Genomic DNA, 26,682 nt, shown 5'->3' with positions numbered 1-26,682 from the left:
CTAAAATAGCCTCAATGCTGTGTTTCTTTTTCAATCCAGAGGTGGGCAGAAACCACCCTAGAGCCTCTCTGAATTATAGCTTACGAAACTTGGGAGAAAAAAAAAATGATATCTATTGAACTGCAATGTTTAGACTACCCAAGACTTTCAAAAGGCTTCTCCTACCCCCTCCTCTCCTCACCATCCTGGAAGCAAAGGAGCAGTCTAAGTTCTCTTGTCCAATGGAAACTGTTCAATTGCCTTCTTGTGTTGAAAATGGCGCTGCAAGTTTTCTGCACATGCTGGTCTGATGGTTCTCCAACTCTGTTCCCCTCAGCAGCCGTGTTCAGCTCTGGGCTTTGCTATTTATTGCCTGCAAGAAAATACTCTACTCCTCTCGAGCCTCTATATCCTCATTCACAGAATGATGGCAATCTTTGCTACGAGACTACTGTTTTGTGAAGGTGAACAGTACCCTTTACTCATCTATGTCGATCACGGAAGAACATATAGTAGGAAAATAATACTGGCAGAGGCAATGCCTTCACTGGATTGAATATTTCACATGCTACTTTACAAGTAGATGCTTTACAGCGCAGGAAGTCAATTTTTAAAATCTATGCTTTGTTTGATGTCCCCAAGTGTAACAGTCTCAACATTTAAACTTCAGATGGCAAATTTCACAAGTACCATAAAAACTGGTCTGCTATTCACTTCTAAGGAAAAAGGAAAACATTGAACCATTTTGTTTTCAACAGAAGAGATAGGTTTTTTTCCTTCTTCCATAAGAGAGGATTATTTCTTCTTTATTAAAAAGAGCCAGACTTGACTTGAACCCACGATCATTGCCATTTGATTATATTTGTTGGCTGGGCCTGCAAGAGAATTACCCAAATGAAAGTACTACGTGCCCATAAGAGATACTACATATTTGTAAATAGTTCTTCGTATGTGAAGCTTTTCAGTAAAATCTGCAGCCATTGGAAGATTAGGTGAAACTGGTGAACCAGTGTTGAGCTGGCCCATAAAAAGAGAGAGAGCAGCTAGGAGAGCAAAGCTCCACCAGCCCAGCAAAACTGCATGTGAGCTATCTCCACGGCAGCTACATTGGAGCTGGTGAAGACAGGCCACCGAAGTATCTGTGTGGGAGGACCTGGAGGGAAGGGAGAGGGGCCTCTGATCACTCAGAGAGCAGAGAAACCTTGGAATTACCAACAGGTCCCCCCCCAAAAGTGCGAGATTCCCATCCAGGAAGAGCAAAGCACACACTTCCTTGGAGAACTACTGCTCTGATGTTCGAAGGGCAACAGGGAGCATCTGTGTTAGTTCCATTCTGACAAGGTGGATGTAGTATATCCATGTAAAAATGGCTGGATAGGGGCACCTGGGTGGCTCCGTGGGTTAAGCATCTGCCTTCGGCTCAGGTCATGATCCCGGGGTCCTGGGATCGAATCCCTCATCGGGTTCCCTGCCCAGTGGGGAGCCTGCTTCTCCCTCTCCCTCTGCATCTCCCCCTCTCTGTCAAAAAAATAAATAAAATCTTTTAAAAAAATGGGTGGAGGAAAAGGAAAACCGGCCAAGAGCAGAGGTAGGTAGACACTTGCCTTATAGGTATTAATACGAATTGTGAGTATAAAGATAATAGTTCAAATTCAGTGTTCAAGGGGATGGCAAGAAGGGCAAAGAAGAGGTTATTTGCTAACTTCAAACATGTTCAGAGTAGGGAACCATTAGATAATAGCCTGAAATAAAAAACCGTGGGTAGGTGTGTGTGGGGGGAGATGGCCATTATGTAAAGCCACCAGTCTAATGACAACCACCTGACCAAAACACCTGTCTTCCTAATTACAATGAGTCACCCACAAACACACACACGTGTGTGTAAGAAAAATGATGATATGATGTAGTGATCCACAGGATCTACAGTTAAGAGAAAAAAGTATGTTTCATTTACTGCTATTTCTAAGAATGGAGACAAATTGGAGTATGTGCTCATTTTAAACAACGGAAGAAAGAACCACAGTATAAAATAAAAAATAAGTGTTACATATCAGGGAAGAATTAGAGAGGGGAGCACCCGACAGAATTTATACTTCCTTGACATAATTATAAAACACAACTAAATAAAATCCCCAAATATTGCTTTTTTAAAATGAAATAAAGAACCCACATATCCTGTTGAAGGAATGGTTATAGCTATGCATAATTTTAAAACAAAATTAAACAAAGGAGCCATCCTAGCAATTGTAAGTAAGATGAAGTAATTGTACCTGTGAATCCAGTTAGAGGCAGAGTGACAAAGAGAGGAACTGTCCCAAGTGATTTTAAAACAGCATTTTGAACATTCTTGTAAGGTATATCAGGAAGACAAAAAGAACTGCAACAAAATGATCTTAAAATGCAATGGGTAACCAGGTCATTTGTGGTAGTGCTGTTATTCTGAGGCGGGAATATGGGTGGTGGGGGATCAAGCTAGAAGTCATGATAGGGTCCCCGAGAATAGGGATTTAGTTTGAGAAAAGGGAGATAAAGATGAAAGATATATGGGGTCGTGTCAAAATGTTTTGTATTGAACTTGAATTAGACATATCAATATCTCCTCATGATGTATTTTACCTTTAAAAAATGTACACAAATGTTGTAGTTCTATCCATCTCAATGAGCACACCGACATTCAGATTACCAAACACCATTTCCCACTAGAAGCAATCACGGCTTCTTGGAGGAAGGACTGATTCCAGATCTGGAGTGACAAACACACGAGCCAAACCTTGAGCATCCTGTCTTATCAGAAAGTCGAGACACTAATACAGACCCTCAGGGTCATGTCACGAGGACTTGATAGCCCACTGCAACAGGCTCCCACTTACCAAAGATGAGACGAGTTGAGCTTTGACAAGAATACCAATGGATTTAAATAATCAAATATACCTAAATCCATGAGTTCAAAATAACATTAAAAAAAAAGTTTTGGGGAGAAAAGCCAGTGAAACAACTCATTTTGAAATCTGGTTTTGGAAAGTGGCAAATGAAGGGACAGAATCAAATATTTACCCTGCCTTCCATGTGAATCATTCCTCGGGTAACCAAATTTATTTTCTCTCCAGAGTCGTTCAGCTAATGGGTTCCATGCTAGTCATGGAACATACCCATAAGTAAGTAAGTAAGTAAGTAAATAAATAAATAAATAAATTTATTCAGCTAATAACTGAACAAGAAATAATAGAATTAGTGTACCACTTTGTTACAATCACTAACGAAATGAGAGATTTGGCCAACATTATCAACAGTTGCTTACATTATACAAAGAGACACAACCAGCTATCATGCACTCCTGGAGATGGAAGGTACACAGCATCTTCCATAAGGAAACAAATCCAATTCTTACAGAAAACACAGGAAAACAGAGAGGATCTTGGGACATGACATCCAGGGATAGAGTTGGCAAATTCGGGGTCCAGGATTCTCTATAGGACAAATAACTTTTTTTAAAAAAAAGAATACAGGTATGTTGTTTTGGAAGATAATTTAAAAAGAAAGGGAAGGAGAAAGTATAGTTTAGAAGAGTCATGGGATGCCTAGATGGCTCAGTTGGTGAAGCATCTGCCTTTGGCTCGGGTCATGATCCTGGGATCCTAGGATGGAGTCTTACATTGGGCTCCCTGCTCTGTGGAGAGTCTGTTTCTCCCTCTGCATGTCCCCCTGCTCTGCCTGCCCCCTGCTAGCACTCTCTCTCAAATAAATAAATAAAATCTTGAAAAAGAAGTAAAAATAAAAAAGAGTCTTAAATGACATATGAACAACTCATATTATATGGACTCTATGGGACTCTTGATTCAAATACACTCTAACAAGAAATTATTTTCTGAGGCCATGGAAGAGATACGAATACTGGGACTATCTGATTACATTGTATACTGTAAGGTATAATGCTATGAAGTGTTTTTAATTTTTATAAGGAATACTGATCTCTTAGAGGTACATACTGAATTACTACAGATGAAATGATATGATACGTTGGGGTTTGCTTCAATGTCATGAACGAGTAGAGGGTGTCCTGGGGTATGGATGACTGACTGGCCGTGAGTGAGAACGGTTGAAACTGGGTGAGGGCAACATATGTTGACTACACTTTTTTTCAACACTTAGGATCTTTTTCAATATTTTCCATCATAAAATGTTTCCCAAAAAACCCACAGCCATGACGGACTGATAATGTCAGCAGTGGTTTCCTTGGCTTGACCAGGATTCAGTCCACTCTTCTAGAAATGGCCACCAGATATCCTTTGCAGAGCCAACCTCTCCAACTGTCAGGCCCTAAAACTCCAGGCAGGGCTGATCCCATCTTCATCACATGACCCAGACCTGCCCCCCGCCCCACAGCCCCCAGGGCACAGTCTACTCCCCAAGCACCAGTAATTTATTTAGGGGTGGACAGTCACCATACTGGGCCAGTAAATGCCCTGTCTGGGAAGGTGGCTTAGATATTTGGGGAAAATGGTGGGTCCTCACCCTCTTGAGTTGTTAAGCTGGTGGCCTGAAAGCCTATAGGTCTGGTTTAGCCTCACCACTGCTTGGAGAGAGCTCTCCTAGAGAAGCAAACACAGGAAAGTGGGCCAAGGCCAAAGATGGTGGACAAAGGACTCCTGTCACCATTGGGTTTCAACACCTGACTTCTCTTAAGCCTGACCAGCTGCACCATCGATCTGTTTGGACTTCCACCAGTCACTAGATTCATTTTTTTGCTTAGGCCCATTTGAATTGCATTCCACATCTGCCTGAAAGGCTCTTATTAATCACAGCTATGCTATTTTTAAGAACTACCGTATATTTGCGAGACCAAGGAAAGGGACTTCATGGAGAAAAGAAAACAAATTACAGAGGAAGTCCACCCCTAAGGGCCTCCCACGTATTGAATTACTTCATAAAATAGTGGAAACTGGTACCTCACTATGTTTAAGACACATAATAGATGCAGGAAATTAAAGGGCGAGAAGTGTGAGCCTTCAAAAAAAAAAAAAAATGGTCACACTTCTAGAAGCTTTCCCCAAACTTGGTATGTTTTATTATAAACCCCGAGAGAGGCTGGTTTTGTTACTGTGTTCGGCTATTCAGTTTTGAAATTACCAAGGTCCCAGTCACCCAGACACCCTGAAGTGCTCTATGAGAAAGAACGTTAAGAACGTTCCCTGTTATTTCCAGAATTCAAAGCGAGCTGATACTGTTGATTGGGTTCAATGAGGAACAGTCTGTTCCACCTCTAATATCCTTGATTGAACATTAAATATAAATGAAAACACCCTGGGGCAGAGTTTCAGAGCGTGTGATGAAAATTCAGCTCTGACATGCTTCTTATAAAAACCCAAGAATGCTCAGCCCACAGAACAGTCCCATTTATTAGACACAGAGATGTGTAGACTATTTTGCGCATAAATATATAAATAGATAGCAGCAAGGAGGTAAAAGGAAAAGAAGGATGTCTAATAGTGATAAATTCTCATATGGGGGAAACTAACAAATCTTTTGCTTTCTGGGTCCTTTATTATTTGATCTAGAATCAGCAATGAATTTTGCCTTGGTTGTTTAAATGGGAGATACTCAGGATACGAGAAAGCAAAGATGTGGAAATAGAAATGAAATCTAGTTTAGAATAATAATATATTACACATGCTGCTGTCAAAATGCCAAGATTCGTAATTTTTTCTTGGTACTTTTCTGTCTAAACATATGTAACTTACAGAGTAAATGAGCTTATATTTCATCTTTTAAGTTGTAATCAAATGGCGTATTAACTGCTTTTTAATGTCTACTATGTGCTGGCACATAATTTGCTTAATAAAGACTGATTTATAATATACAGGATACTGAGAAGCCAAAATGTTGAAATTAAAGCTGCTTTGAAAGATTTTTTTTTTAATTTATTGGACAGAGACAGAGAGAACACATGCGTGAGCGTAGGCAAGGGGCAGAAGGAAAGGGAGAAGGGGAGGATCCCACGCAGACCCCTTGCTGAGGACAGAGTCAACACGGGGCTTGATCCCACAACCTTGAGATCATGATCTGAGCCAAAACCAAGAGCGGGACGCTTAGCTGACTGAACCTCCCGGACTCCCCAGTTGCTAATTTGAAAGACATAAGCTTGTATGTTTGCAGGTGGAATCAAAATGCATTTCAGAGTGGACAAATGGCCTTCAGGAAAGTCTTCCTTTTCCTTGTGTGTGCATTTTGTCCAATGTAAGAAAAAGACTAGGTAGCAGGTACAAAATTTTGACCCCATAACACTAGCTGTGAAAAACATCCTTTAAAAAAATGATTTCCAGGGCGCCTGGGTGGCTCAGTGGGTTAAAGCCTCTGCCTTCGGCTCAGGTCATGATCCCAGGGTCCTGGGATTGAGCCCCGCATGGGGCTCTCTGCTCAGCAGGGAGCCTGCTTCCTCCTCTCTCTGCTTGCCTCTCTGCCTACTTGTGATCTCTGCCTGTCAAATAAATAAAATCTTAAAAAAAAATTATTTTCACTCAATGTATCTCTACTCTGAACTCCTTCCGGGTAGCCTGGTGGGAGACATATTCTTAGTTGTGTCTGGGAAGAGCTACCTTCTTGCCCTGGTCATGCGAGGGTCCTGGAGATGTCACTCGGCTCTCACCATTCAGGATGGGTGCTCTGGTGCCAATCCACATAGCCACCAGAGACGGGTCTGCTCAGGGTTCAAGGGCTCCCCAGACACCAAGTGACGGATGGAGTAAGGGATAGTACATACCATAGATGGACACAGGACTGACTTCCTGGCTTCATCAAGTATTTCTCAACTGACCTTGAGCAAATCATGGAATCCCGCTAGCAGAGCTTCGAGCCCAGCAGACACTCAGCATGAGTTGAACCCTGTTTTCTTAACTAGAAAGGAGTCTGATTACTCCCAGTCCCAGAGAAGTGCTAGGATTTGGTGTGTGGGGCCCAGAGGTGGGGTTAATAAATGGTGGTGGCTTCACGTTTTCTTGTTTGAAAAACTGGGGTTCAAGGACCTCTTTCAGTGGTTTTCGTTTGCTTGAAAAAACAAGAGAGCCAGAGTGGCAAGGGAGTACAAAATCTCTCCTTGCATCTTACTTGTGCAAAGAATCCTTTTCTGCCTGAGATTTACAAGCCAATACATTTTTTATAGATCCTATTTATAACAAAAATTCACGGTCTCACCATTTAGTTTATGAACATAGGGTCTCTGCTACCACGCCATCTGGACTCCCAGCAGGGAGAGGGTGGCTTTTGATGACTGCTGCCTCCCTGCTCCGCGCTCTGTTGCCTGGGAACAGGGATAGGACTTGCCTCATTACCTCTCCTCCTCTCTTCCTAACCATTTCGTGTATATTTCCCCATCTTTGGACATTCCCACTCATTGGGGAACCATTCACCTGCGGGAATTGGAAATGACACCCTCTTGAGAGAAAGGGGAGAGGTGTCTACTACTGATCATAGCATGTTTAAGGTGGCCATGATTTCATAACTCTTACCTCCAGTGGTCTTCAATGGGGCAAGGACATCCCCAGTCATTGGGGAGCACCACCAGGGTTTAGTGGATGAGGCACCAGATGTCAAATGTCCTTCCATTCAAGGACAGACCTTGACAATGAAGAACGGTTTCACACACAAGGATTACGATCCTCCCTCACCAACTTTTGGGGCTGCGACATGCCCAGCTTGACAGGGCTGGTTGGGAGCTACTGGGGAAGAACACCGATCTTCTCTGTCCCCCCCACAGTTCGATCTCACACTCCTGTGCTCAGCATCTTCATGACCTGGGGGCATGGGAAGATTACACAGCACCAATGCCGATTCAGTCAGGAAGGGAGAAGGTTTACCTGTCAGCTCACATGTAAGCAACGCATGTCTGGCACAAATAAAACCTTTAAAAAGCCACACTGTGTTTTCTTAGAGAAAAGAGAAGTTTAATGTCCACTGGCGGGCATCTTCAGTATGGGCATAAATGTAACTCTGGTCATGCTGAGTATGGGATCTGACACCACCCTGAGGCCACGGGAAAGTTTAATTCCAGAATGGTAACTTGAACCACTTACTGAATACCCCACTTCTAATCTATGAGCAGAGGCCAAGGTGATGCGAAGAGGCTGAGACCAGTGAAGTCAGGAAAAGTGAGGTAGACAGAGATAGGACTATGAGCTGAGCTGGGGAAGTATGCGGGTGTTTGGAACACGGGTGTCCAGACTAAAATCAACATGTATGCAAAGGCATGAGACAAACCAGGGACCTGCTTCGGACACGACTGCTGAAAAGCTTAACAACTTGTTTAGATTTGATCAAAGGAATAATGAAACGGATTGTATTTAATCATGTAAAAGGCAGCTCCACATTAAATCCCCTTACAGAGGACTTCCTGGAAACATTGACTTCTATTCAATTTTGTACTGGGCCCTCCACTAGCACGAAGGCTAGCCTCAATGAATAAAAGATGATCTGTGCCGAAAGTGGCCGAGTGCTCCACAAACCAGTTTCACCTATCACACCCAGCTCCCCGCATGGGGACAGTCACCCATGTGGCTGACTTCCTACCAAAGCGAGGGGAGTGTAAGCGCTGTATACCCCCAACCCCTTCCTTCCAGGCCTGGTCTGGCCAACCCTCCCATGGACCCTTCCAAACTCTTTCCTCTCTGCCATATGACAAGGACAAAGCCAAGCAGCATGCTGAAGATGGCAGTCACAGACCAGGTGGGGTCTGGGTTGGTCCCTGGATTTCAGCCCCGCCCCACGGGAAGGGGAGCTGTCCACCAATCAGGAGCACTCATTATGGACTTATGTCATTTACAAATCCCCATTGTGACCTAAGCGTGGTATGGTTTGGGTTTTGTTACAGCAGCCAGTGTTCTCCTAATCCGGGTCCTTGTCACTAAGAAATACAGACTCATGACAGAGACCAGCAAGTTCAAAGATATGGCTAACCTTGGGTGGTATAGATTATAATAAAATCTCTGTACATTTCAGCGGCTCAAGATATGGGAGTAATTAACATTGGGGGATGACTGGAGAGGATAAGGGAAAGCAATACAGAAATCTGTGATGTTTATCTGTTTGCTTGTTTTGTTTTTGTTTTTGTTTTTGTTTTTGCCATGACTCCTCTTTCCAAAAAAGGATTTTAGGTTGCCACAGAGTTCATCATATTGGTGTTATCTTTACTATTTTTGCTAGCAAAACAACAACAACAACAAAAACACCCAGCACCCTCTGCTTTATTGCTCTGCCTCTCTGGTCCCCTTATCTTCAGAATAGATCTCAAAGTTTCATTGGTTTAAGTCAGGGGCCAGTAGACAACAGCCTCGGGGCTAAATTTGTCCTTCTCTGTTTCTGTAAACAAAGTTTTACTGGAACCCAGCCACACTCATTTGTTTACATATTATTTATGGCTGCTTCTGTGCTACAATGGTAGAAAAGGGTTGTTGTGACAGCGACCATATGGCCCACAAAGCCTAAAATATGTACAACCTGGTCTTTTGCAGAAAACGCTTACCGACCCCTGGTTCAGGTCGTTCCTAACCTACTCATAACCTCAGCAGGGCACACGCCAAGAGCTCCCAGATCTGCCCACACCCCCTTCACCCATATGACATGACACTGAATCCCTCTTGTTCCAGCCACCACCTCATTGCCCTGCTGCACACCTGTGTGAAGCCCGAGTCAAGTTCACTGATCAACACTGCTGGGTTCTAGCACTCTAGGGCTGAGCCTTGGCTAGCTCTGCCAACAAACCCTGGCGGCCTTCTGGGCTTTTTCATCATTCCTCAAGTTTTCTTCATCCTAAAAGACTAAATTTCTAAACAAAACAAAACAAAAAACAAAACTCAATTTCTGCTAAGGTTCCTCTCTTTGGTTTTGACGGCATATCTGGATTGGGATCCAATCTCTGGCTCGGCAGTTCCATGAGCATTAATGACAACATGTGACACAACAACTTGCCTGATTAGAAGTCACCAAGTGCTCTCGCAATACGTGATGTCGTTCTGGCTTAGCTAGCTCTCACGACTGTATGAGATAGATCTCCATTTTATGGCTCAAGAGACAGGCTTATGTAAATAAAGTCCTTGCCCAACGTCGGACACAGTGAATCCATTTCGGGGACTGGTCAGATGATGGGGAGACAGCAAATCTTAGGGCACTTAGAAGAGTACCAAACTGGGGGTGCCTGTGAAAGAGCACACATTGTCCCCCTCTTTTCAGAAGCTTATCCTCCAGGAAGATCCCATTGGGAACCCCCAAATAGGCTGGTGGAATGAAACAGTACAATGACCTGTACATTTTCTTGTAGTCAGAACCCTGGGAAGGTGACAAGACCCTGAAGGAAATGAGCCCTAGAGAGAAGTCCATGTCCCAATATGGCACAGGAGGGGCAAGTGTACCCAAGATGGCGGACAAGTGGCTGAGGAAGTGCTGACAGCAGTGAACAAGGGACGCCATAGTAGCTCCCAGCCAAGGTGAATGACCGCAGACAGTCCAGATGGGCACAAAGGTATCTCAGCAAATTCTAGTAAGATGGAAGATACAGGCTAGGCAGATCTGCTTTGCTTCCCCCAAGCCTCCTCCTGTTCAAGCAACCCGCCCGATGGAGACGCAGCACTGTGGAAAATGGGAAAACTGACCATACCCTAGGATAGGAACTAGGAATAATTTGGATTGTTATATACAATAGATAAATAATGGTACAATTCTGGGGAGCCAGGCTGGCTGAATTGGGAGAGCATGTGACTCCTGATCTCAGGATTGTGAGTTTAAGTCCTGTGTTGGGCATAGAGATTACTTAAAAAAAAAATGGGCTTCTTGGCCATCTGAGCATGTGGCCTGAGATTCTTGCCCACCCACTATGTTGGCTGTAGAGATAGGTTCAGGTGTTAAGCTCCTGAGACCTTCTATTAAAATCTCTAGGAAACGGGGCTTCTATTTGGTCCTGGGTACGTTCTGACTGCAGGTTCACTGGGATGTGTTTTTTGTTTGTTTGTTTGTTTTTGTCTTTTCAGCTACTTCTAGAAAGGTTGTGGAATAATTTATCTCAAAGATCAATAGAACATAGCATAGGGCCAATAATCATCTTCTATCATTTTTCCTTCAGGTAGATAAGATGTGAAGACGTTCAGTAGTGTCAACCATAGGAAATCACTGAAAATACACCCTAGTTGAAAACTTGTTCCTTATTCTTCAATCTCCGACATTCATTCACCATCCATGAGTTGCAAAAAATGATACAGAGTAATGGAGAGATCTAGTGAGAGACGAGGAGATGCTCATCAACAAGATCTAAGGCACGCTGCAATAATGCAGATGAAATCACTTTTCTTATTAATTCTCATTATAATCCTTATGAACTATGGACTCAAATCGCTTTTTCTACTTTGTCCTTATTAGAAGGTTTTCCCACACATCCCATTTTCTAGAATCACTGACCTCTCTCCCCCCCAGGCTCTGTAATTTGCAAATGCCAGGAAATGTGTGCACTGCAAGTGTGTATTTGGTGAGTCTACAATGTGCTGCGTCAGCATACCGAGGGGCTGTTTTTTCCTGTTTTCACTGAAATTGCTTGCCAGTCTTCCTCTAATAAGGCCTTATTATATCCTACATCATCATGCATATTTTATATGCCTGAGGCTCGTGGCTGCTCTCTGCTTTGTTATTTCACTAAGCGGCATCATGATGCATCTAAGCCGAGCTGAAACGAGACAGGAAGGTGACCCTCCATACAGATTCCTTTGCAGACACCGTGCCCGTGGAACATGATCTGATTTGACTTTCTATTATAATTTTGGCGAGGAGAGCCTGATCAAAACACAGAGGGGCCGAGATCTGATCTTGTAGATGGGTCCCTTCTAAATGGTTTCTTGCCGTCAAGCTCTGGCCAATCTCCCACTGAGGGCAGCGAGGAGGTACTCCTGAGTACTTCCTGCAAAAATCCAAGCAGAGCCTTGGCAAACCTGGGGTAGGAGACGGGCTCTGTGCATATAATTCAAGAACGGAGGTGCTCAGACCCACGATCTCAGGGCCAAATGCAGCTCCGTTGTTGGAATGGGCCCACCAAGTGAGTACTTGGTAACTAGACTTGGCCCTGTGTGAACCGACAGGTCCTGGTAATTCCTACTGGCTTCTTCCACCCCCACTGCATGCCTCCCTACTTGCCCTGAGCAACTGCTTTAACTTCTTTAAGCCTCCTCTTCCAGGCTATAATAGGGGTAAAGAAACAATACTTGCTCCTAGGGCTGTCGCAAGAAATATGAGCTGAACAGGCAAAGCACGGTCACTAAGGAGGCAGACTGCGTTTCACTCCACCACTGACTAGCTAAGGAACTTGCGCACATTCCTAATCTTTCTGCACTTTGGGTTCCCCATCTGTAAATCAGAGGTTACCCCTGGACCCAGGAACCATCGTGAGGACTGAATCAGTTAATATACTAAATGTACACGGGACAGGGTACATAGTGAGCACAGTGCGAGTATTATCTGGTCTGAATACTAAGGAATGAAAGAGTTTAGCATACGATAAGGACTTGCTCCATGTTAATTCTCTTAGTTGGGATGCGACCAATTACATTTTCTTTTTTTCTCCTGAGAGTCAAAAATGTTACCCTTAACTGAGTTACACACAAAGCTCTGGCTTTGACTGTGGACGTGAGTTGGCTCACTCGTTGTACTAGCGTCCTGGTTGTAATTGTTGGGATGATCATCCTGGCCTTAGAAACAAATGTGGACATCACCTGGCATGTTTTTATACATCTTAGTTACTTAGGCAAAAGGAATGTCGCTAAAAATTCGTGTTTGTCCTTCGTGAATTAAAGTGATGATGCGTCACTTTCAGTCTATTCGTATTCATAGTCTAGTTACTTATCGGGAAGAAGCCTAATGCTCCCCGGAAAAGCTGTCCAGTCACAGGACATTAGTACAGAAGGGATGACGTGTCTGATAGATGCGGACAATCTTCTCTAGATGTGGCTGGAGCTCTGGCACAGCTCATTAATTAGATCAGCAGGCATCATCAGACTAGGCCGTGTGAGGAGACAGATGGAGGGATGGTCAGCTGCCCCACTGCAGGGGAAGGGAGAAGGGGAACTAGTTTCCAGTTTGACCCTCGTGCCTTCTCATCATGGGGTGGGCTGCCCTCGGCTTTCACTGCCCTGATAGGAAGGGGTAAGACTGAACTGCTCACACGCCTGGCTCTTCATGTTGCCTTCTGATGGAGACAAAGGGAAAGGATGGGAGCCCACACCTTCAGAATATGCTGCCAGGGCTCTAAAACCGGGACTGGCATGCGGGGATGGGGGCCGAGAAACATTCTGACACTACAGGCAAAACTGTGTGTGCCCGTGGATGCTTCTGGTTGGAGGCGCAGGTCCACGCTATTCATCCAATTCTCAGATGGGTCCTGACTCCCCAAAGACAAATGCCTCCAGTCCAAGCCAAGCCAGGAGCTCTGTTGCTGCCTTAAAGGGGTGACAGCAGGAAGGCAGGACCAAACTTTGATGTCACGGTTTAGGACGACCATGCGGGCAATGGATATTTCTCTCTCTGCAGATGGGAAAGTAAGTGTTCATCAGGAGGGTCTGGGGTTTCTGGGGACGAACTAAGATGTATTTGATAAGCCTTTCTCCAGCCATGAACCTGCTCTTCCACTCAGGGTTCACAGCTACACATTGCCACCTTCATTACACTCTTCTACATCCCCATCCAACCTCGTCAAACATTCCCTCCAAACGCTACCCTCCGCTGCGGCCTTGCAACACTCATAAACACAGGGAAATTAGCTGGACGTCTCCTCCTGAAGGGCAAGAATGATGTCTTTGGTATTTATACATGGCCAGCACCCGCCCCATCATCTGCTACCTAGTTAATGCTCAGTAATCGTTTGTTGAAGTCAAACGAGTTGAGTTGGGTTGGCTAGCCTTGAGGGATGGGGCATGATTCATGATGTCTACAAGCAATTATACTCCTTAGTTTTCAAAAATAAAATTTTGGAAATTGTTTCAAGTTAATTTGTCTAATTATGAAAAGCCAGGGGAAATTATCCACGGCTACTTCTAAAGAAGAAAGATACGGTAATTTGCAAAGGGCAAGAATGCTGCAAAGATTTTGCTCCTCGGCCGCTATAAAGTATGAGACCGAGTTAAGAACTTAGAAAACTGAAATGAACAGAACTCGTCTAATTTCAGCACAGCAATTATAGCTCTATCTGAGGACACGTGAAAAAAACCCAAATGTGGTTACTATAGTAGTAAATTGGTCTCTAAGAAACTCCTTCATTTTCTCTAGAAAAATAAATAATTTTCTATCATAGAGCAACCAAATGATAAGAAAAATAACCCACAAAGAAACATAAATGTATCTGGAAAGAAGAAAAAGAAGAAGAAGAAGAAAAAAGATCTGCAAGCAAATGCCGCGATGGGAGAAAAATGAACAAAACAAGACGAAACCATCTAGACGAGTGGTGATACCAATTTTTAAAGAGCGAATTTTACAGGGTTATTAAAATGATGAGTGTTTTTCGGAATTTCCTTAGTGGCAAAGAAAATGGGGTATTTTATTAAAGAGAGAGGGAATTTATCTTGTGTAAGACACAAACATTAAAACACGTATCGGCTGAGAAGCCCAGGGATGATGTTACGCGAGCCCTGTTTTTAAAGATTTGTACACATATGGCAGACAGATGACTAAGCTGATGGAAAGGCACGGGGAAGATTTTTCTAATACTTGAACTCTTTCATTAGTGAGAAATGCGTTATTTCCGAATTCTGGTTTAATGAGTTGGAAGGTATCAGCCACAATAGGAACTCGGCGACCGACTGCATCTCATCTCCGTGAACCTACCGTATTATTATTGCACGAGGCTTTCTCTGGTTAAAAGATAGCACCTTGTTACTTTCATGCAGATAAATGAATCGCACGGAGATGAAGGAGCAACCTTGAGGGTTGTGGGACACGTTCATCATCTCCATGGCATCCATGGCCAATGTGTTTTTCTCACTAGCAGTATCCCTTCGAATCTGACAAAACTCCCCCAAGGGTTCGATGTGGGGTCTTGTCTGTCTCGAGGAGGTCCATCCTGAAGAGACAGCACTAGCCATGGTGGCAAAGGACCATCAGCTCCCCGAGGGCTGGGTGCTGTCTCATCCCTCTCGGTGTCTGGTGCCTTCGCTCTGTGTCCCGTGTACACAGTAGCTGCCTGATCAAACACGGGTCTCCTGAGAGGTGGACCCCTTAGCTGACATTCATGCTTGCAGAACTTGAACTGAAGGAGGGGCTGGGGGAAACCATGGCAATGGGGAGCTTTCACAAAGCGCTCTCCAGAGCCCACCCACTCACTCAATGCACGGTCACTGAGCACTACGTGCCCGGCTTTGGAACAGGTCATGGGGACACAGAAGGGGATGACACAGACAGGGTCTCTTCCCTCATGGGATGTAGGATCCAGGTCACCTGTTTCCACCACATCCAGCTGCATTCTGTATTTAAACCATGTCCTTGTCACACAGCAGTGGGACACCCATGAAGAGACTAAGATCACATTCCAAAGGGAGTTGCAAACAAGTGAGACCCCCCCAGAACTTTCTAGAAAGAGGCACCATGGGATCTGCTACTGCCAGCCAGTACCGCCTCCTCCCCTTTCCTCCTCCAGCCCAGGTAAGGAGTTGAAAGCGGGACTTTTGGTGTTGTCAGAAGGGCCGAGATCCAGGGAGAGGTGACTTCTTGTCCTCTGTGACGGGGTCAAGCAGACAACTTGAAGGGTAGCTGTTCTTGCTGGTGCCAGGCCCCCGTGCATGTGGGGTGGCTCCTCAGGATGTGTCCCTTCCTGCCTTCAGAGACGTCATGGGTGAGCTTCAGGGGATAGCCAGCTTCTAGGGACCAAGGCCACCAAGAGAACTGACAGCCAGTGCCAGTCAGAGGAGCAGCCCCCACTTACCAAGGGGTGCTCTGACTGCAGGCAGTTTGGCGAGAAGACCTCGGCTCTCACCGATTGCCCTCCGACCTCTGACTCCAGGGTTTGGCCTTGACAGGGGAATGGGAGTTTAGGCACCTGAAGTATTTAATAATGTTTGAAAAGCATACATGCTTTCCATTTCAAACACAACCTCGTGATCAAGTATGCAGGCATGTTGGAGGGATCAGAAGCGAAAATGCCATTAGTTCCTTTACTCTCTCCTGCTAGAGGGACCGACAAAATTTTCCTCTCAAGGGCCAGATGGGTGTAAGTCACAAGTATCCAGCTCTGTTACCGCAGGGAGAAAACCCTCTGAGATGACGCATAGAATGGTGGCGTGCGACTGTTGGCATGTTATTTATGGACTCTGGAAACTTGCATTTCACATGGAATGCATGTGTCACAAAATAGTCTTCTTGTATTTTTTTCCCAGCCATTTAAAAATGGTCCAAACCATTCTTAGCTCATGGGCTGTGCGGAGACAGGTGGCAGGCTGGATGGGGACCGCGAGCTGTCGTTCATTTAGTCAACACAACTACACTGGGCCCTGGTACACAGAAAGTTCTTTAGAGACTTTGTGTAAGGTGAGGCCATTTTCTCCCAAACGCGTTAATGCAGAAGGAAACCGTGTTTTGGAAAACCTCTCTCACGATGCCCCTTTAGGACTGCTGGGAGCTGATCCCACTTTCAGGCCCCGGCTGCCGTGTCTCGGTCCTGCAGCGAGCCGGCCTGATTCCACTTTCAGACCCTGGCTGCCGTGTCCCGGTCCTGCAGCGAGCCGGCCAGTCCCAGCACAGCCACACAGCCGTCTCCGATATCCTACTATCCTCCGGGGACACAGGGCAACAGAGCTGATTACGGAAGGGTGTGCCCAGGGGGGTACAAAAGAAGCCCGTGGCCTGCCATCAGGCCTGAACAAGACACTCCAGGATGCAGGCCTACATAAGGCTTGGAGCTCGCCTGGACGACACCTGTCCCCGCTGACAAGCACAAGCATCTCAAGAGACAAGTGGCTCCAAATGACAACACTGCAGCTCTCTCCCTGGGGCTTGACAATACAGAGTCACCCCCAGATTCTTGCATTCCTGGCCCCCAGGAAAATTGGAGGTGTTGCCAGGTCTCACTCCTGATGCAAGGTGGAGTCTAACATGAACCTCAGTGCCTGTTCACAAGGAGGAACCCTTGAGAGATGTGGACGCCCCTTGCAGACTTGGCCAGCCAGTTGCAAAGGCTCTATGCCCCTGGTCTACACGGAAAAGTAGGGTGGCCAACCCTTCTAGAACTGTGAGGGTGCCCAGGAGGCGGGCCTTGCTGAGCTCAAACTGGAAATGTTGCTCACCCTAAAAGTAAGCGGCCTCTATTTCTATTCCTCTGTCTTCTTACCCCTCTCCCAGTACTTCCAAGGACTGACAGGACCCTCCAGTGCTTCTCTGTGAAGCAGAAGCTGCAGAACTTGGGAAAGAAACTTTCTCTGGAAAACCCCAGAGATGCTCCACTTAATGCCTTTTCAAAGTACGGATGTACATTTTGTAACGAAAGAGCATCAAGGTTAGAAGATCCCCTTTTCAGTTTAAAATGTTCTGATAGCTTTAGCTTCTTCTTCAATATTGTTTGGAAAAAAAGATCGGTTTGTAAAAGACAAGTGTCACACACCCATCATCCCTTAACACTCCCGGAGCACACGCGGATCTGCTCAGACAATAGACATGGTTACATTTCTAACTTCTAATGACCCCTTTTTGCCCCGAGTACGCTGTGGAGAGGAAGTCCAGTGGGCTTCAAGGATCTCTTGACCAATATTTTAACATCATATAAAACAGATTTTCTGGTGCTCCACTAAGACTATCATACAAAGAATTATTTACATCAATGATCAAGCTAAGCCAATACACTAAAAGCACATTTTTAAACTGTCACAGCTTTGACCTAACTATCCTTTTGCTTCAGTTGATACTTTCACAATTTAGTAATGAATCAGTCAAGTATGAAAAAATCAGTGAACTCTATGTTTGCATATCCATGGGATTATATAAAATTACTCTTCACTTATATGGAATTTGGGCATTGCGTTTTGACCTCCTCAATTAGGCAATATCTATGTGTCAGTAAGGCTGGAAGGGGGAAAAATGCAACCTTTGGATATAGCAATGAAAGTAGGAGTGAAAGAACACTCCAGCTGAAGCATAGGCACTTTGGCAGTTAATAGAGAATGGGCGATTGGGTGTTCGGTGCTTAGGGGGCATGCGTTTTTAGGTTAGAGGTCAGTGTCGCCAGCACCGTCAAGGTGAACACGTGGGCTCGTGTTACTGCCCTTCACTGGCTCACAGGAATTCCTCCACAGGACGAGGTCTCAGAGCTGCGTATCAGCCCTCGCAGCAGAACAGGGCCCAGGGGAGGGAGTCACGCACCTGACCAGGTCGATGACCCGCTCCCTCGGCGCAGCGCTGACCGGCTCATCGTTAATCATTACAATCTGATCTCCAGGGATCAGCTTGCCTTCGGAGGGGCCACCTGGAGACAGAGGAGAGCAAAGCGCAGGTGAGAAGACCATCGCCGATCCATCCGTGTCACCCTCGCCCCGTCACCACTCATCATCAGCACCTGGCGCTGTCCGCCGAAACAAAACCCAACCCTGGTGGCACGTTATTAGAGAGACCTGGGGAGGGGTGCCTGGCCGGTTTGGTCGATGGAGCACGTGAATCTTGGTCTCAGGGTCATGAGATCAAGCTCCATGTTGGGAGTAGAGCTTATTTAAAAAGAGAGAGAGAAAGAATGAACTGGGGAGTTCTGGATAAACTCCAGAGGCTCAGGCTACACCCTGGCCGATTAAATCAGAATCGTTGGAGGTGGGAAGCAGGCACTGGCATTTCTCTAGAACGTTCCTGGCAGGTTTGAGACACAGCGGCCTAGGAAAACTGCACACTTGAACGGACACGCGCAAGCCTGGGGACCGTGGAACCCCGCAGGCTGATTCCGTAGATTTGGAGGAGCGATGGGGAGGTAACGCGCTTCTCACCAGCTCCCAAGGGCTCCAGACGCTGCTGGTCAACTGAGTATACTGGTGTGGAAGCCCCAAAAAGAAGGTGTTGCCCCAAAGGGATGGCCACCCAGCTGTGCAGACGGCCTGCGGCCAAAGCACTGGGGCACAAAGGGACCTGAACAAAGTTGCGTTTACTTACTCAGCCCAACTAGGGAGGCCCCATACTGTCGGCAATGGGGAGGCAGCAAGCCCGTGAGGAAGGACTGACAGGCTGGGGCCTGTGTTCTATGCTTCTGGGGAGGCTCAAGAAGTGCGGTCACCTTCGTGATTCTTGTCTGAAAGGTGGGGGCAAGGAAGCAGAGCTAAAGCTGAAATTGTTCAGGAAGCAGCAGACAGTCGTGTCAGCTGGGGGGTGAGGTCGTTTGGTCCCTTCCGTGGCTGGGACCGTGGCAGGGACCAAGCCTGGGTGCGTGTGCCCATGCTCGCACGAGATGACAGAGGACTCTTGTGTTTGTCTTGGTCCATCATAGTCGTTTCCATTGGTTTTTGCAAGGAGGCAGGGAGCTAATATTTGCTGAGCATTTATTACATACCAGGCAAAGGCCTAGCTGCCTTGCCTAGAATCCCAATGACACTTACAATCCCTTCCATAGAATGAGAGGCCCCAGGCTCACACAGGTGGAAGAAATGGCTTAAAGGATAGAACCCGGTTGCAGCTCAGGTCTGTGGACTCGGTCAAGTTCAGGGTGACCAGCATCTCTTTTGAGCTTGCTCCTATAATTGAAAAACTGGTCACTGCCAGGTCTCCTGACAGATAAACTTAAAGCCACAACTGCATAAAGCATACATCAGTATCAAATAAAACCTATAAATGAATATTTCAACTACCTCCATGTCTAATGTAATTACCTCCCAAATATTGATAGGGTACTATAATTTTCATTTTACTTCCAGGTCTGTCACTAGGTCATAGGTGCAGCTGAAAGATGATCTCTCAAATATTACTGCGATGACTTTATTCAGTAATTGAAATGAGCACTTCATAGCCAGAGACGGGATCTCAAAGGAATTCAGATGCTTCCCACCCACCCAGACACTTGGCATATGTGTCACTGAAGCTGGAGCATAAATGAATCTTCTTTCTGGGTAGTAAAAAAGTAGGGAAAACCTTAATATTTCCTCATATCGTGATAAAAAAATATTCATTTCAAGATGTGGGAACTGAGAATTCAGTGTTTGCACACATAAGAAATTCTGAAAATCACTTAAGAGAGTTTATAGAACCATTGGATTATCTGCAAACATTTGCTCAAATTCAGTCCAACAAATGGTTAGAAATCAGATGCTGATCAAATACTGAAAAATGTTCACATGGATTGGCTGATGGACGTTAACTACTTTCCTGCGAAAACCACTTGCCGATTAATAGGCCATACTTTTACATCTGACCCAGGCTTTTTGGCCAAATGGAAATATTCTCATTTAATCAAGCAACTTAAACAAGAATTTCTGAGGGAAGCAAGACACAACTCCTTTCAGAGAACTGTTTCGTGCCCCATACTCTGAAGGCTTGGGTGTCTGGTACAGAAAATCTAGTCAGGCCACAGAAATCATCTGAGACTTCAGCAGAGTCATTTTGATGAAAGCCACAATTTATTGGACCATTATTTTCACACCTCAAAATGATCGGAAATGGTCATCTTTGATCTGTTTCACTTTTGTCCACTGTTCTCAAGATTGTCGAAAATGAGGTGTCGGTGTTTGAGTCAGGAGAGTCACGGGCGAAGAAGAAGTTAAAGGAACGATGAAGCAACACAGGAAAACCTAGAACAACACTCAGATCTCCTGCCTGCTCTGGGGAGGACTCCTCTTTAAGAGAATCTCAGAATCAGAGATGTTAGTGTCCCTCTATCAGAAAGCAGCAGCTCAATGTCACCCCACTCAGGAAAGGGTGTGTGCACACACACCTAGCCTACATTATATAGCTCATACATATGACATATAATGTACGTACCCTCATACACAGACTTGTCTCCTCTACATACACAATAATGGTTCGCCCTGGGGGCGCCTGGGTGGCTCAGTTGTTAAGTCTGCCTTTGGCTCAGGTCATGATCCCAGGGTCCTGGGATCGAGCCCCACATCGGGCTCCTGCTCAGCGGGAAGCCTGTTTCTCCCTCTCCCACTTCCTGTGCTTGTGTTCTCTCTCACATGGTCTCTTTCTCTTTCTCTAATAAATAAATAAAAATCTTTAAAAAAAAAAATGGCTCGCCCTGAGTAGTAGGAGCTCAGGTGATTCTGTTTTTTTAACTTTCTCCTCTATATGATCTATATTGTATGTTTTTCATAATGCGGGTGTATTATTTTATTATCACAGTAGGCGACAAATCTCTTTCATTTTAGTAATACAATTCTCAGCCGCGTCAAGCTCAACAATGCCATACAGAGAATTGAGGTAGGACCTACAGCTAAGAAAAGAGGAAGCTTGGCAAACAGGAACAGGTTGCGTGGTGAGTCAGTGGTGGGAGAGAAAAGGAAGCCGATTCTTCCCTGTACGAGTCTGTAAGGTGGTTGACTGTGGTCACAGGGCTTACCCTGGACTATATGATGTCAAAAAAATGAAAAATGCAATCAACTTTTGAGACATCTACTACGCACTAGATGCCTTTCATTCTCCTTAACTGGCAGACTCAGTAGCCCAAATATTTTAGAGTTTAGTAATAATAACAATAAATATATTTGAAATGAGAAGGAGGTACCTGGCGCTCTTTTATGTATTTATTTACTTTCTGAGCTTTTAAAATTTTAATACAGTTCCAATCAGTGTACCGGCTTCATTTTGGCTTCTTCACTGCCAAACCTGGGGATAGGGACAGCGTCACGTGGCTGCCTTCTCTTTGTCTGGGATGATCAGGGTATAAAGGTTTCTGCTGCACTGGACTTAGAACTTCACATGATCCTTATTTTTCTTGATCTTGACAGGTTTAGAATCCTTTTCCCTGCCTAAGAGCAAAGTCCCCGATTCCTTCAATTTCATGAGGCATGGCGACCAGGGACGCAGGGCACTGGAGGCCGGCACAGTAAGCATAAAGATGTGGGGATGGAGAAAAGCTACCTGCACTCTTAGAATGCGTTGCATTCTGTCCCGAGCCCTTGAAGATAGATATGAGCATGAGCCCCATTATCCAGAGGATGCAGAGAAGTGTCCATCAAACTGAAATGCAGAGGAATTAACATGGAAGCTCAACACGTCTAATGGGGGCAGAGGCGAGCTCCAAACCCGTCAAACCCAGGCAGTCCATTGCCAGAGGCTGTGCTCCTCACCACAGGACTGTTCTCCTGAGCTCTGTCCGTGATTTGCCAAATCCTGAGGAGGAATAGTATGGAAGGCAATTTCCTTTTGTGTGAGAATAAATCCAATACAAGTCCATTAAGATAAACTCATAAATACATATCATGAAAAAAGAAATCAGTCAAAGAGCCTTGTTTCTGGAAAGGCCAGGGCGGCCCACTTCAGGTAATTGCCTCCTAAGGGCACTATTTTCAACTGTGTGGATGTCGAACATCTGTAGAGTCTAATAAGAAAGCCTGAGGCAGAGGACATTAATGATTGGCTCCTACTGCGGGATGCTGGGAATTGTCCCGTTGGAGATCAGTCAGCCATTACTGGATGACGAACTAGCGTCCGATTCAGTAGGCTTTCCGATGGTCACTTCTTCTCGGGCGTCTGGGCCTTTCGGATGAGCACAGACAGGCTGAAAAGGTAAGAGCCTCTTGAGGGAAACTCTCCTGCCGCTCCCATGACAGAAATCCAATAGAGAAGGTCAACAGTACAAGCACTTGTCAAGCCTCTGAGTGTCATCTCTGCTAATAGGCCGTTGGCCAAAGTCCGCAACCTGGTCCAGCCCAGAAACAGCGGGGTAGAGAACTATATTCCGCGTCCAGTGGGGGGAGAAGAGCGCATCCTCAGAACACAATCCAAGTGCTCTGATGACTAAAATCCTTCTGTGACTTCATGCCACTCTCTGCTTTTGTTCACTAAGGAGTTTAATCGTGAACTTACCGAAATACAGCACAGCGCCTGTCTCTTTTGATGTGCATTCATACTTTAAGAAGTAGGTCATTTCCATGGTTACAAATGATAGATCCGTGTTTTCCGAAGTCAAAAGATATGATGCATTTGGCAGTTGAAACCCATTCTACAGAGCCCTTTGTGTCCCTCTGGCGGTCTGACTCTAGCCCGAGGTTGGAGAAACTCCACAGCTCAACGTGGAATGGTATGAAACTTATGGGACTCAGTGACACTCCCTGGGGCAGGGTGTGATAGGTGACCCCAGGAGACCGGGAGCGGGGCCCGGTGCTTACCTGGTGTTACGGAGCGAACGACCACCGGCTTCTCACTCCCAGCCACAAAACCAAACCCCAGTACGGGGTCCCTCCTCATCTCCACCCTCCGAGGGGCCGGAGGGAGGATTTGGCAGCTCTCCAACCGAGGGTCGTCAAATGGGATGCCCTGCGTCATGTGACTGTGGGAAAAGCACACACAATGGAAAAAAGGTGTTAGTGTAAGTGTTTGGCAATGGCTTGGCAATCACATTCTCCCTCTCCTTTCCAAACGTTCAATTCCCTGTCTGGGAGAGCCTGGGGAAGACGCGGGAAGGCACACAGTTATGCTTCCTGCATCCCCTCCTTAATCCCTTGAAAACACCAGACCCATTTCAGCATTAGGCTATTGCACTGGCTGTTCCCCCAAGCGGAAATGCTGATCCTACCACTACATGGGTGTGGAGCCCCCTACCCGCTCTCTGGTCTGCTCAGGTGTGACCCTTTAGCCACATACACCGCATGCCTGGTCCCCCACACCCACAACCCCTTTACCCTCTTCTACATTTTTTTTAAAAGATTTTATTTATTTATTTAACAGAAAGAGAGAGATCACAAGCAGGAGGCTGGGGGGGGGGGCGGGGAGGGGAGGAAGCAGGCTCCCCACTGAGCAGAGCCCGATGCGTGGCTCGATCCCAGGACGCTGAGATCATGACCTGAGTGGAAGGCAGAGGCTTTAACCCACTGAGCCACCCAGGCGCCCCCCTCTTCTACATTTTCACTCATAGCACTAATTACTTGCTGATGAGCTATAGAACACACTTTTTAAAAAAAAAAAAAAATTGTTTTGCTGTCTACACTCCTAGAGAGGAAGCTCCACGAGGACAAGGAAGTTTCTTTTGTTAACTCATTCATCCCGGCTGCCTAGAGCAGCAGCTGTCACAGGGCAGATTCACGATCAATCATTGAATGAATATGTAGAGAGAGAACTGTCTGCGGAACACTATTGATTTATAACTGATATGCCGAGAAAGCAGCTCAGAAGATTATGGATATTCAGTAAGTAGGATCTACAGCTTCTGGCTCCCATGAAACGGAAGGGATGGGGATCATTCCAGTGGTGATACGTTATTCTGGTGTCGACCACATTTCCCCCTTCCAAAAAAGATGGGAAACTAACTCCTGGCATTTATATTCTGGAGAAATTTTCAACTGATTTAAATGAATCTCTTTGTTCACATCTAACTTCAGAAGTTTTATCAGTAATTTAAACTCAAGGGGCGCCTGGGTGGCTCAGCGAATTAAGTGTCTGTCTTCAGCTCCGGTCATGATCGCGGGGTCCTTGTGTGGAGCCCCGCGATGGGCTCCCTCCTCAGCAGGGAGCCTGCTTCTCCCTCTCCCTGTGCCCCTCCCCACCACTTGTGGTCTCTTTCTCTCTCTCTCTCTCTCTCTCTCTCTCTGTCAAATGGATAAATAAACTCTTTAAAAAACATCATTTAAACCTCAAAATAGGTATGGCATTCAAAAATTTTCAAAATGCATCCACAAGTATCGTATTTGACGCCCCGAACAATCTGGGAATAGCGAGGCTGGTGTTACCATCTGCATATCCCAGGAAGGAAGCCGAAGTCAATAGTGGCTTCTTGGTTCCCAGGGCCCACGCTTCATATGCCGGAGTGTCGGGTCAAACCCCAACTCCCCGGACTCTTCATGAAGGCTTCGCTCACAGACTGCAGCCAGTGTAGCCTTTTGTGAGCGAAGAGCTATTAGTCTGAACACCAGCACCCTCCTGTAAGGAATGCAGGCACTGTTATTTCAATGATGTGGACTTCATTCAATTTTTTTTTTGCTCTCTAATGTTCAATAAGGAAAAGAAGACCATTTTGAAATACCTCAAAAGATGCTATTCTATATGCCATGTGGACAACACATTGTTCAAATGGGGGGGGGGGAGAAGATTGAGAAGGACGAATTCTGTGGTCTTTTTGTGTAATTAATAAGAGTTGAGAAGAACGAATGGAAACCCTCCAGGATCTGTCCTCTAGGCATGTACCACCGACTAAGAAAATAAAAGTTTAAAATTCCCCTTTACTCAGAAAGGACACGTCTTCGATTTAGCAGCTCGCAGTCTGAAAGGCTCAGAAAAAGAGAAGTGTTTGTCGAGAGCTAACGTGTTACACGTTGCACGCTGACACTCATCTGTTACCCGATGTTATCTTCAGAACACCCCACAGGAACGGCAGTTTGACCCCACGACCTCCTCAGTGCAAATGCCAAACACAGAAGAGTAACTGGGTCAAGGTCACACGATTCTCAGAGGTAAGCCAGGTGCAACTCACACCAGGTCTCCTAAGTGTCACACGCTTGACCAGCTACATAATCTGCACTGACAGTGCAAAATCAAAACGCACACACTGTCACCCGAACCTAATTCAGAACCTCAAGACAGCAGAATGTGAAACCCAGGTCAGGGCCCTGTGTTACTGCCTGGGTCACGCACCCAAGAAGCTGGCCTTGGTGGTGTCCCATTCCAACGTCCCACCGCCATCCTAGACGTGTGCGGGCTCAGAGTGACCGCACCGAAGGGTCAGCGGGGAGGGAAGGTCTCTCTGGACCCAGAGTTCAGATGTGGCTACAAGGGCAGGTCACACACTTAGGATGAAGGGAGGTGGGAGCTGCAGGCAGAGGAGGAAGCAGGCTCCCCACTGAGCAGGGAGCCCCATCTGGGACTCTATCCCAGGACTCTGGGATCATGACTTGAGCCAAAGGCAGATCTTTAACGGACTGAGCCACCCAGGCATCCCTCTGAGCACGCTGTCCTTAGGCTACCTTTGTAAATGGGGCTCTCCTGCTGGCCCCAGATGGAATAACGGGGAAAAAAGGGAAGGGGGTTCCCATAGTTTTAGGGTCTGGTCTTAGGCTAGTCATTTGCACCATAACCCCCAGAAGACATATTCTAAATGAAGAAGGTGGTGGAAGTGAACTGACCTGCTCATGGTGTCCCGTGTTGCAGAACAGAGACCTGGACCCCGGCTGGCAGAACTTCCCGTTGCCAGGGTAGAAGGGACAGGGGAAAGCTTTGCCCCGTGCCACTGCCAGTCTGTGAAAAGCTTCTGGCACGGGTTCCCAGCCTTGGCTGCACATCAGAATCACCCGGAGAGGATTCAAAAGTCCTAATGCCCAGGTTTCCCGCCAGACCAATCATATCAGAATATCTGAGGGTACGAGGCAGGGTTAATCTTGAAAGAATCCCCTGGTGATTCCAAAGTGTACCGAGGACTGGGGACCACTTCCTGCTCAGGGAAATGTGGCATCTAGCTCTCCTTCTAGGTAGTAGGACAAGAGAGCACAAATGATGCCCCAGACCACCTCCTCCAGCCTCTACTGCAAATGTAAGTTAGGGTATTTAAAGCATTTATAACTTGATTATTCTCTTTCCTCCGCATGA

The 26,682-nt window shown here is 45.9% G+C and overlaps 1 protein-coding gene and 1 pseudogene across 4 annotated transcripts in view; both read right to left on the bottom strand.

The window, feature by feature from the left end:
* FRMPD4 (FERM and PDZ domain containing 4) overlaps positions 1–26,682 on the bottom strand; it is a 550,653-nt gene that overhangs the window by 69,762 nt on the left and 454,209 nt on the right. For all 4 annotated transcript variants that reach the window (XM_059157257.1, XM_059157256.1, XM_059157259.1 and 1 more), the window contains exons 3-4: positions 23,277–23,437; positions 18,340–18,442 (exon numbers count right to left, since the gene is read on the bottom strand). In XM_059157257.1, the coding sequence (XP_059013240.1) occupies positions 18,340–18,442; positions 23,277–23,437 (264 nt within the window). The remainder of the gene's footprint in view (positions 1–18,339; positions 18,443–23,276; positions 23,438–26,682) is intronic.
* LOC131821281 (large ribosomal subunit protein eL38-like) lies at positions 21,746–21,955 on the bottom strand (annotated as a pseudogene).

The sequence above is a fragment of the Mustela lutreola genome, chromosome X, assembly GCF_030435805.1.
Source record: "Mustela lutreola isolate mMusLut2 chromosome X, mMusLut2.pri, whole genome shotgun sequence".
NCBI classification, from domain to species: Eukaryota; Metazoa; Chordata; class Mammalia; order Carnivora; family Mustelidae; genus Mustela; species Mustela lutreola.
The sequence above is the reverse complement of the archived record's forward strand: the minus strand, read 5'-3'. Positions and strand labels throughout refer to the sequence as shown.